This window comes from Trichomycterus rosablanca, chromosome 11 (assembly GCF_030014385.1).
Source record: "Trichomycterus rosablanca isolate fTriRos1 chromosome 11, fTriRos1.hap1, whole genome shotgun sequence".
Classification (NCBI taxonomy): domain Eukaryota; kingdom Metazoa; phylum Chordata; class Actinopteri; order Siluriformes; family Trichomycteridae; genus Trichomycterus; species Trichomycterus rosablanca.
The window spans coordinates 5,465,635-5,478,389 of NC_085998.1; the positions used below are offsets into that span (position 1 = coordinate 5,465,635).

General features: G+C 40.0%; 1 protein-coding gene across 2 annotated transcripts in view; it reads left to right on the forward strand.

Annotated features, from left to right (window-relative positions):
* Positions 1–6,753, forward strand: part of trip12 (thyroid hormone receptor interactor 12) — a 74,939-nt gene extending 68,186 nt beyond the window's left edge. For both annotated transcript variants that reach the window (XM_063005008.1, XM_063005006.1), the window contains exons 32-42: positions 114–256; positions 948–1,104; positions 1,184–1,282; positions 1,682–1,796; positions 1,939–2,093; positions 3,232–3,396; positions 4,410–4,574; positions 4,746–4,859; positions 4,956–5,050; positions 5,227–5,330; positions 5,459–6,753. In XM_063005008.1, the coding sequence (XP_062861078.1) occupies positions 114–256; positions 948–1,104; positions 1,184–1,282; positions 1,682–1,796; positions 1,939–2,093; positions 3,232–3,396; positions 4,410–4,574; positions 4,746–4,859; positions 4,956–5,050; positions 5,227–5,330; positions 5,459–5,655 (1,509 nt within the window). In that variant the 3' untranslated portion in view covers positions 5,656–6,753. The remainder of the gene's footprint in view (positions 1–113; positions 257–947; positions 1,105–1,183; positions 1,283–1,681; positions 1,797–1,938; positions 2,094–3,231; positions 3,397–4,409; positions 4,575–4,745; positions 4,860–4,955; positions 5,051–5,226; positions 5,331–5,458) is intronic.
* The last annotated feature ends 6,002 nt before the right edge of the window (positions 6,754–12,755 follow it).

The window sequence follows — 12,755 nt, forward strand, 5'->3', positions numbered from 1 at the left end:
GCTTGAGAGCTCAGCTATCGCATTAGATGGCTGCACCACCCCAGCGCCCCTGAGACTGGATCTTCTGTAATTTGTAATCTTAATCGAATTTTATTCTTGTGTGTGTGTTACAGAATGCTGTGTGTAAGGAGATCATTTCCACTAGTGAATTTATTAACAGTAAACTGACGGCAAAAGCTAACAGACAGTTACAGGATCCGCTTGTCATCATGACCGGCAACATCCCGCCCTGGCTTACAGAGCTCGGCAAGACCTGGTAAACACACTCATACGTACATACATACACACACACTGCGAGACGAAAATAGGAGAAACTTTTACCTATATTTGCATTTTGTGAAACTAATAAAGACTAGTTGCTGTGTGTACCTCCAGAACATCTTCACTTCCTCTCTAAATGTTCTGAACTGTTTGTGCTGAGTGCTACAGTTTGCATTTCTCTAAAATGATCTGCACTTCCAGAACTTCCTACAAACTAATTTTAAGACTTAGTGATTCATTTTGCTGATTAAGGAGAGCATAAATAGTTCTCAATGCCATCCTTGTGTTTAACAAACCCCCCTAGAATAATTTTTGGCAATGTGTATGAGGGCATTATCTTTCTGGAATGTGGAACATTATTAGTGAAGTGAGCCTTCACCATAGGGGTGCACCTTATCCTGTATAATGGCCTCATACTGTCAAACATTTATCATTCAATAATTGTTGTAGATGATACACCTGCTATTTTAATACCCTATTTGTTAGTTGCCTCATGTGAGAGTGCTCAAAGCTCTTTTATATCTGATAAACGTTAATAATCATAAATAACCCAGTACTCACAGCTACATTTATCTTCTCATTGTCACAAAATGTATCTTTCCGTAAAAGCACTTTTTAGTGATGTAAACATTGATATTCTTGTCTGTTATCTAGCTATTAACGTATTTCTCTCTTGCTCCGTGCAGTCCATTCTTTTTCCCCTTCGATACGAGGCAGATGTTGTTCTACGTCACTGCTTTCGATCGTGATCGTGCTATGCAGCGTCTGCTCGACACCAACCCCGAAATCAACCAGTCGGATTCCCAGGACAGCCGTGTAGCACCTCGTCTCGACAGGAAGAAGGTGTGTGAATGTTTCAGTGTAACGTCAGTCCAGCGCCTAGTAGAGTCAAGTTTATTATTTACGCTCTTTCTGTCTACAGAGGACGATAAACCGGGACGAGCTGTTGAAACAGGCCGAGTCAGTGATGCAGGATCTGGGAAGCTCCAGGGCCATGCTGGAGATCCAGTACGAGAATGAGGTGAGCTTATTAATCTCCTGAAACCCATTAGTGCTTTTGATGAGGGGTACGGAGGTTCTAGAATCTCACCTTAGACCCCCTACTTTCAAGCAAAAATCATTTTTTTATTTGTGTTGGCTTCATTTGGGTAGATTAATTCCTTTATGTGCTCAATCAACCTCCACTGCTTGCATGACGGTTGGTTACTACATATGGGCACAAACTAAACTACAATACAGCAAAATTACTGTATCAAAATGACAATGCATCTCTCTGTATGAGAACTGGGACGTCCCTTATGGGTCCTGTATATTAAAACGTGATTCTTCATGACATAAACCTGCAGTTTGTTAAATAGAAAACAAATCAGTCTAACAACTAGATTTTTTTATGATCATCTGTCATGTTCCCCTCTCTCAGGTGGGCACAGGTCTGGGTCCGACTCTGGAGTTTTATGCACTGGTATCTCAGGAGCTGCAGAGAGCTGATCTGGGTTTATGGAGAGGAGAAGAGGTTACGCTAGCCAACCCTAAAGGTTCCTCAGCTTCTTTCATCCCCACTACCACCACCATCATCATCATCATTATTGTTATCATTTTATTCAGTTCAAAACTTCTATTCCCGACGCTCTGTTCCACCGTGTAATGTTAATGTGTGGTGTTGCCTCCTTTGTGCAGGGAGTCAAGAAGGTACCAAGTACATGTTCAGTTCAAGAGGTCTTTTCGCTGTACCGTTCGGCCGCAGCACTAAACCTGCTCACGTCGCCAAGATCAAGATGAAGTTCCGCTTTCTGGGAAAACTCATGGCCAAAGCCATCATGGACTTCAGACTGGTACGCAAGCACACACACACACACACACACACACACACACTGCTGAAAAGGAGCAGTAGAAATGACATTTTACTTTAATTACATTTTTATTTAAAAAGAAATGCAGATTTTTCATCATAAAATTGGTACCACCAAAAAGTCCAAATCTTATTGTTAATTCTTAATGGGTTTTTTTCCCTTTTGTAATTAAGTTTGTGGGGTCTCAGTATTTTTGGTGAGGGGAGAAGCAGAAATGGGGATCATAATGATTTGATAATTGATTTGGGGTGGGCTGGGGTTAAATACAACAGTCAGTTTACGATGATTTTGATGTTGTGCATGTTATATAGTGGTATGTAAAAAGTGCTGTATTTTAATTTATTTATCTCCTTTTTTAAAATTTTATTTAGATATTATTTGTTCTGTATTACAGTTATTCCTTGATTACTGTGTGTAGTTCATGTCCTTTGTTATTTGCAAAATCAATATATATAAAACAATAACATCTTACATACACAACTAGAAGCACTATTTTCATCTTATTTCTACAGTTAATACATTATCATTATAACATGTTGACAATAAATGACAATAACAAATATTACAGTAAATTAAAAATGCAGGATTAATGTGTAGATTATGCATTTTAGTTTTAGGTGGTTCGTATAGTAATTCTGGTCCCGGGTGGTTTCTAGGATGTTCTTAAACGCTTGCTGGCTTTATAACATTAGCCTGCCAGCAATCCTGATGATTTTTATTCTTTGTTGGTCATACATGCGGCTTAGTAACGCAGTGACAGCCGAGGGACTGAGGCCTCCGTAGTGTTTAGCTTTATTCTTCATACACAAAGATTCTTTTTGATGATTTTGTGCACTACAGAGAATAAAATTGCTAAAAACTTTGCGATCACTTATTATTAAGGTCTGTTAAACTGTTGGTGTATTCACATTTTTTTTAAGTGCTAGATCTTTTATACCCGAACAGTGATTTATCATCAACTGTATTTTTTAAGGTGTTAAAGGAGTTGTTTTCAGAATGAGTGACGGTTTACCAAAAAACAATACATTTAATTAAATATTTTGACTCGATACTTTATATGTATGCAGAAACCTGGGTAGTGTAATTCTGACTGACTCGTATACTGTATGTTTGTGTGTAGCTGGATCTGCCTCTGGGTTTACCTTTCTATAAGTGGATGTTGAGAAGCGAGTTATCGATCAGCTCCCATGATCTGGTGAACATCGACCCTGGTGTCGCCAAGTCCATGCAGCATCTGGAGGACATCATCCGGCAGAAGAGAAGACTCGAGCTGGACAAATCACACGTATGAACAAACGTTTTCTTAAGTTGGTCCGAGTGTAAATGTCAAGGTCATATTTCAGAATTCTGTTTTGTGATGCACTTAGAAACACTTCTAATTAGAGATGCATGAGTACCGATACTAGTATCGGGTATTAGCCCGATACCGCGCTCATTAACTCGTACTCGTACTCGCAAACGAGGCTCCGATACTAAACATCCGATACCTTGTACCTAGTGCACGTTGCTGCGTTAACGCAGGGATTTTCAACCTGTGGGGCGCGAGTGCTTGTCTGGGGGGGGGGAAGGACGTTATAGGACGTGTTTGTGTTCAATACTCTGTTCACAGTGTCGATACAAGTGATTCAAGAGTCGACTCATTTTAAGCTTCTTTTCTCAGTCATCTCTCCGTGTTTACTGTTATAATAAATGATGCGGTTGTAAATAAACACCAACTACTATAGAACATTTTGTGTGACTCGCTTACATTATAAAGCTCAGGCTTAATTATACTGAGTATTACCACAGAGCGGGAGCCGACTCAGAGTCGTTTACGATTTACCGAGGTGAACCACGAATGTATGTGCTGATAGAATCGGCTCAGATGGGATCGGACTGTATTATGCTTTTTAAAGTAAATATTTCAATCAGCAGAATCGCATCGCATGTATGATGTGCACAACGTTAATTACGTGCGTTTATTAATGAACGTTAACGTTAGCTTGTCAGAAGCTTTCTCAATGATGTCTGTGCGGTGTTTTTTTTTGTGTTTTTTTTTTTACAATTAGTGATGGCAACCCAAGCAACTGTTCCACTGCACTATTTTACACTAAAAACTTCACTATTCCATAATGCTCCAGATTGCATCATTCTAAATAGGTATCGGTATCGGCGAGTACAAAAATACATGTACTTGTACTCGTACTCGGTTGGGAAAAAATGGTATCGATGCATCCCTACTTATAATTAAGTGTAAAACTCCAGATTTTTTCAGACCCTCTCTTCTATTCTAAAAATGCATCTGTTTCTCTGCTGTAGACGAGGGAAACACTACAGCAGGAGCTTGAAAGTCTAAACATGAACGGCTGTTCAGTGGAGGATTTAGGGCTTGACTTTACACTGCCGGGATTCCCCAATATCGAACTTAAGAAGGGGGGCAAAGACGTTCCTGTCACCATCCACAACCTGGAGGAGTACCTGAGGGTGAGTTACCCACTTCACACCCCTACTTCACAGCCCATATTTCACATTCTATATCTCACACCCAGTGCACTGTACCTTACATTCATTGTGTGAGATACACACCTTACATCCTACACATTCATGAAGGGCAGCAACATTTATATTGGTGTGTGTGTGTGTGTGTTTGAGCAGTTGGTGGTGTACTGGACCCTGAATGAGGGTGTGTCGCGACAGTTTGAGTCGTTTCGGGAAGGCTTTGAGTCCGTCTTTTCCCTGCAACATCTACAGTACTTCTACCCAGAGGAGGTAAGTCACACTAACCCATTCTCTTCCGTTTCTTCTATTCGTATTTATTTATTAACATTCTCTCTCTCTCTCTCTCTCGCTCACTCTGTGGATCAGTTGGATCTGTTGTTGTGTGGAAGTAAGACGGAGACGTGGGATGTTAAAACTCTAATGGAGTGCTGCAGACCCGACCACGGATACACACATGACAGGTAGGGCCACACGTTTCTACAGCAGTTGAAATGTAAAGCCATGTTGAGATCATATTCTGGAGAAACAACATCTATGTGCTTGCCAGTATTCAGAGTCAAATTGATGCAACGTAATAACAATAATAACATATACTATTTCATTGTGTGTGTGTGTGTGTGTGTGTGTGTGTGTGTAGTCGGGCCGTTCGGTTCCTGTTTGAGGTGTTGAGTAATTTCGATCCAGAGCAGCAGAGGCTTTTCCTGCAGTTTGTAACTGGGAGTCCTCGATTACCAGTAGGAGGTAAGGAACACGCGCTGTTCCATCCTGTACCATCGCATCAGACGCTGTTTCTTAAGTTACTATCACTTGATACGCTGTACCTTGTTGAGTTACCGTCACATGACCAGTTATTCTTGTTCCCGTTTTAGGTTTCCGGAGTCTGAACCCTCCTCTGACGATTGTGCGCAAGACGTTCGAGTCGACGGAGAACCCAGACGATTTCCTGCCGTCGGTGATGACGTGTGTAAACTACCTAAAGCTTCCGGATTATTCCAGCATCGAGATCATGAGGGAGAAACTGTTAATGGCAGCTCGGGAGGGCCAGCAGTCTTTCCACCTGTCCTGATCTCATACACACCCGTGTACACACGACACACATCTGGAAAATGCCTTCTATTACTATACACACACACACTGATCATGACTTCCTCCTGCTTTAGTTCTACATTTGGTTTGGGGGGGTTTTTGTTTTGGTTCTTGGCTGCGTCCACACTGAGACTTGTGATGTCATAACTGCGGATAAATAAATCGACCTGAGGAGTTATCAGATCTGGAGAGAAATCCGGCGTGTGGAAAGCAGATCTGATCAGTGTGAGGAAACTGTGTATGTGTGTGTGTGCGTGTGCGTGTGTGTGTGTACATACGCTCTCCTACAGCTCCAAAGATCATTTGTACAGACCAACGCTTTGCTCATTCTTCATGTTCTCGACTGTGTGTTACGTTACTTAAGTTCTTTATTTTCTGTAAGAAAGTTGCGCTTGGTTGGTTGGATGTGAGTAGCGATGATGGAAGTGTAGGATCAATAATTGTATTATTATTATTATTATTATAATTATAATTATTATTCTGTTTTTTTTAATCATCAGAGCTGAAATGGACTTCTGGCCGTTGTTTAAAAGTTGCGAGTGTCTGCTCAGCGTGTGTTGATAGAGTAGACCAATGTTTCTTTATTTTTCTGCTCTTATGTGGTTAGGTCATGTAGCTGAGCGCTAAAAATACAGTTAGAAATTGGCTGGTCTCATTTTAGTGTTTCATGGCCAGATGACATTTCAAAACTAAAAAAAAAAGGACAAAAAAATCATTTATGGAATAAAGTTTATATGCAGCTCTCGGTGCACCCGGTTTGAGGTGCGACTGTCTGCTTTTTTATTTTTGTTATTTTTTTCCTTCCTGGCTGTAGTTAATTTGTCTTTGTTTGCACTGCTGGCGTGGATGGGTGCATGATGATGATGATGACGATGATGGTGATGGGTGGTGGTGGGATGGTGTGTGCGCGCTCGCTGCAGTGTGTTCCCTGCCTGAGGCAGGCGCTAGCGTTCACTCTCAACACCCCCCCTCCCTAAAAAAACCCCTTCATCTGCTGGTTTCTAAAGATCTGCAATAATTTACTGCATCAGGTTCTTGTTTTTACCTGGACACACAAATAAAGCAACTGTTTGACTCAGTCTGGTTTTATTTATTTACCTAGAACGTGCACTTCTAGAACAAACATCGATCAAATCAGTGTTTAAAGCTGGACAAGATTTGGTCCTGTAAGGCTGGACATGATCTCTAATAGGATGTTATGCCTGGAGACACTTGTGATGTTTAAATGTACAGTAGTGTTAAAAAAAAAATAGCAGTGATTTAAAAAAAGCGAATAAAGCACAAAATCATTATAATAACTTTTATTTCCATAAATGCAAATGCACTGAAAATACTACACTTTCAATTCTAAATCAAAACATAAACTAAATTTAGTCAGTTTGTGTTAATCCTTTACAGAAAGTTAAGAAAAATGAATATTAGGCTGTTCAAAATAATAGCAGTGCAGCATTTTTCTTTAAAAACTTAAAAAATTTATCTATAAACTGAAAAAAATGTTTGAGGTTCCACTTTACTTTAAAATACTGAACTAATATTTAGTGGCAGAACAATTGTTTCTGAGATCTGTGTTGCATGGAGTCGACCAACTTCCACAGTTCTTCTGCAATTTTGGTTTTGCCTCAAAAAAGCAAGTTTCAGATATCAGACCACAAGTTCTCTCTGGGATTGAAGTCAGGGGATTGTGCTGGTCACTCAATTACCTCAATCTTGTTTGTCTGTAACCAAGATGTTTTGGGTCACTGTCATGTTGAAACACCCATTTTAAGGACATTTCTTCTTCGACATAGGGCAACATGATCTCCTCAAGTATTCTGATATATTTAAACTGATCCATGATCCCTCGTATGTGATAAATAGGCGTAACACCATGGTATGAAAAACATCCTCATATCATAGTTTTGTACCACCATGCTTTACTGTCTTCACAGTGAACTTTGGCCTGAATTCAGTGCTCAGGGGTCGTCTGACATACTGTCTACGGCCACTAGACCCAAATAGAACAATTTTGCTTTCACCAGTCCACAAAATGTTGAGCCATTTCTCTTTGGACCAGTCGATGTGTTCTTTGGCAAATGTTAACCCATTCAGGACACGTCTTTATCTTAACAACGGGACTTTGCAAGGCGTTCTTGCTGGTAAATTGGCTTCACTTAATCATCTTCTGTACTTATTGGTAAATTTAGATGTTCCTTGATCTTTCTGGAGGTGATCACTGGCTGAGTATTTGCCATTCTGGCTATTCTTCGATCCATTCGAACAGTAGTTCCACGCTTCCTTCTGCATCTTTCAGGTTTTGGTTTTCACTTCAAAGCATCTGAGATCATTTTAGCTGAGCAGCCAATAATTTGCTGCACTTCTCTGTATGTTTTTCCCTCTACAATCAACTTTTTAATCAAAGTATGCTGTTCATCAGAACAATGTCTGGAACAACTCATTTTCCCAAGTATTTCAGAAGGAAATGTGCTTTGACCAACCTGTGCAACATTTGCCCCCCTCCTACCTTAAATAAGGGCCAAAATTGACACCTGTTCTTCTGCAGAATGAATGACTTCACCAATTGAACTCCTCACTGCTATTATTTTGAACAACCCCCTTTCAATAAATGCTTCGATTACTCAGAATGAGTGGCATGCATGTCCTAATTGTTGGGTTTGTTTTGTTTTCAATACTCTACTACACTTTCAAGTCAATTTTTTGCTATGTAGAAACAGCATTTCTACTAAAAACAGTGATTTATCAGGTTAATGGTGTTGGACTGCTATTTTTTTGAACACCACTGTAGGTGAGAATGAAATCCAATCCAAGGCTAAAGCTATTTTGATAAGCCAATTCCATGTTCCAAATCACACATCATTTTACCAAATAGAATGTCTAATTAGTGATCTACTAGAGGTAAAGTCATAAACTATACACAGTTATATGCAGGAAATCATTGGAATGTGCCTCGTAAACAAACATTACATTTTAGTTATATAAAGTCTGGTGGTACAGACATAAGCAGATCTGGGTGAATGGTGAGTGTGCTTATTTAATGCAGTATAAATGAATCTGGTCTTGTGTAAGAAATGAAGTGATGAGTTACTTTAGCACAGGGGTGCCCACACTGTTGTGGCTTGAGATCTACTATTTCAGTCGACAGGGCATCACCATCTACTTTTTAAAAAGGTTGGCCTCATCATTTTTCAAAAAAATCTTTGTAGCTTTTTAAAATGCGCTTCAGTTCCTGTATTGATGTTCAGCTTTACAGGCCAAGCGACTGAAAAATCACACTAAACTTATTCTAATGATTTGCACTGAATAGTGTTAACCAGATTTATGTAGTCTGGACACTAGCTCCTGATGCCAATTCTCAAGCAGGTACCCATGTGCTCAACAGTAAGGGTTTATTATTTTTATGTGGGAAAAGGCTGATTCACACATGTAGGTTGATCCAAAAATGCTGTCAAATACAGTATGTTGCTCGTGTTCTAATGTTTTGATATTTTTCCTCAGCCAGCAAGTTTCAAATTGTCCAGCGCCTCTGCCTGACTATATGAATGTCCGATTGTAGGGTTAAAATTTCTCCGTCAGCTTCTTCCACCTGTGAACGAAACAGCCGTCTTTGCAGTGTTCTTGCCCGAATAGTTTCTTTGTGCTTGGTTGCGCACTTATCTTCACAGTGTAGGTTGCAAAAATGGCACAAACTGGCTACTGATGAATGAAAACTTTCTAGTTAAACGGTGCTTTAGGCGGGCTGAGGCGTAGCTAGGGTAACAAAACGCAAATGAAAGAAACTGGTAACATTTCATGTTAATCACATTGACCTGTTTGAATAAGGCGCGATCTACCAGAGTGCACTGCGATCGACGTATTGGGCACCCCTGCTCTAGCAGTAAAACAACCATTGTTTAGGAACTGAAAGTAAATGCTGCTGTAAACTGATTGATAATCAGATTGTAAATGAATCCGCTTCATTCATCAACAATTTAAAGATCAGGATTTGGATTGGAGTTCAGCACTGTGCTTTTACCCATCAGAAACCCTACAAACTGTACAGCAGCACCCAAACAGATCTGAGAACTAAATTAAACGTTAAACCTACTTACTTGACCTTCATCTTAAAGGTTGTCGACTTTTTAAGACTTTTTGCAAGAATAAATCTCACCCGGTGTATTAACGGGCATGTTTTACATAAAGCAGTGCTCACTTTAAGTACATTTCATAGCCAACCCAAGTCCCACCCAAACACAAGAAACGTTGTAATGAATTGCAAAAATAAACCATGGAACTTTTAGCTTCCCACACTGCATAGTGTGAAAAGGTGAGGAAGATTGAGGCTGTGTCCCAAAGCAACACTATTGCACTTAACAGTACACTAACTAGTGCACTACTGCAAGTGATATTATTACACACTGAGTAGTACATTGTGTAGATTTTGTTTGTTTGTTTGTTTAATTATTAGGATTTTAACGTCATGTTTTACACTTTGGTTACATTCATGACAGAAATAATAGTTACACAAGGTTCATCAGTACACACGGTTATATCGAACACAGTCATGGACAATTTAGTGTCTCCAATTCACCTCACTTGCATGTCTTTGGACTGTGGGAGAAAACCCACGCGGACACAGGGAGAACATGCAAACTCCACACAGAAAGGCCCCGGACCGCCCCACCTGGGGGATCGAACCCAGGCTTTTCTTGCTGTAAGGCGACAGTGCTACCCACGTGTAGATTTTGTAACACAGCCTTATTTTACCTCAGAGACCAAGCAAGTATACGCAGGAGAAAGTCTTTTTGTTCTTTCGTTTGCATATATTATAATATATATAAATAATAATATAATATTTCTTCCATTTTGTTAATTATTAAGAAAATAGCAAATCTTTATTAAAAATATTGCATTTTAATGTTAGCATGTAGTTTATTGTTTAATTAATAGAGGTGACTAAGCTGGTTTGATCATTTTTACATTTATTTGCTTGGTTTCTGTCTCACTAAAATAACATCATAATTTAGTCAAACGGCTCCATACGGATGAATTTTAGGTGTCGCCACAGCTGTCGTGTCCTGTCCTGAGCATCCTACTCTGTCACACCAATCACCAGCATCGTCCATCACCACCTACTGTTTGTTCCTCCTCTCCTCCTCCTGCCTGGCGGTTCCATCCTCAGCACCCTTCTCTCCATAGAACTCTCATCTTCCCTCTGGGGCGGCACGGTGAAGAAGGTCCTGGGTTCGATTCCCAGGTGGAGCGGTCTGAGTCCTTTCTCTGTGGAGTTTGCATGTTCTCCCCGTGTCCGTGTGGGTTTCCTCCGGGTGCTCCGTTTTCCTCCCACAGCCCAAAGACGTGCAAGTGAGGTGAATTGGAGACACTAAATTGTCCATGACTGTGTTGGATATAACCGTGTGAAGTGATGAATCTTGTGTAATGAGTAACTACCGTACCTGTCATGAAAGTAACCAAAAGTGTAAAACATGACGTTAAAATCCTAATAAACAAACAAACATCTTTCCTCTGCACCTGACCTACTATCTCAGTCTCTTCCTACATCCTACCTGCACTGTCTCTTTAATAAACTCGATCCTAATCTTGTCCATCCAAGACAGCTAACAGATGCCTTTATAGTCAGATAATTCAGCGTTTGGCCCTAAACAAATAGGTGCTTTCTGGGCACCCTATCATAAGCTTTCTCTAGATCTACAAACACAGAATGTAACCCCTTTGGCCTGCCCTACATTCATTATCAACATTCTTAAAGCAAACATCACTTTGTGCCTCTGTTGTTGCTGTAGCTATGTACATCACCCTTATTACGCTTCTTTTCCGCTCCTCAGGCGTCCTCCTACAGTCCAAGATTTTGCTAACAATCTAGTTAAACCTCCACTGCCACCTCTCCTAAACATTTCCATGCTTCCGCTGGTATGTCATCTGGACCAACTGCCGTTTAACTTCTCTTTATGGCTGCCCTCACTTCCTCCTTGCTAATCTGAGGCACTCCCTGATTCACTGTCTCTAGGTCATCCAACTTTTATTATCTCTAATTTTCTTTATTCATCAGCTCCTGAAAATACTCATTCTACCTCTTCAGTACATTCTCCTGATTTGTCAGCTTATTACCATCTGCATCTTTTATCATTCTAACCTGCTGTATATTCTTAATTGCTCTGATCCTCTTTCTGGCCAATCAGTACAAGTCTGACCTAGTGTCCAACTTCTCATAAAGCTTACCATATGCACTTACGTGGTGGCTCGGTCACCTCACAGCAAGAAGGTCCTGGGTTTGATTCCCACGTGGAGCATAGTCATAGTCCAATGGTGTGTGTTCCCCAGTTCTTATATATCACCCTGTAATCCTCCTTCATTCTAACTCTCATCTCCACCTTCCAACCTTTCAGTTTCTCTCTCTCTCTGTATTAAAACATTTCCCCCCACTCATTCTTGTCCTTGGCCCAACAGTGACATAGTCTCCACCAGACCTGTGAACACACTAATATTTCTAGATAAAACCCTTTAGGGATCGTATTGTTTAACAAAAAATAACTTAAATGATTTATGGGGTGTAAAAACTTTTATAATCTCATTGAATTATTTTATAATTATGTTGATTGACTACAGCTTTTGGGGCAGCACGGTGGCTAAGTGGGTAGTGAATGAGTGACTGATTGACTGGCTGAATGAATGAATGTGTAAATAATTGGATTAATTAATTAATTAATGAGTGATGTCCTGAGATGTATTGGCACCCTGTACATGTGTATAGATAGATAAATAGATAGATAGATTCTTTATTAATCCCGAAGGAAATTAAGGACGTTTCTGCTAATTAAGAGTATACCTGCCGTGAGGCCTGTGTTTACAGCTGATCTGGCTAAAATCTTTCTGAAGATAAATGAATGAATGAATAAATTAATAAATAAATATAAATGTCAAATGATATGATCTTTCTGGGAGATTTCCTACCATCTAAGATTCTAAACACACACACACACACACACACACACACACACACTGTTGCTAAACTAAGGCTACATTCATGTTTTACATCACATTGTGTGATATACCAGTAATGATTTGGGTTACTAATGTTTCTTCTGT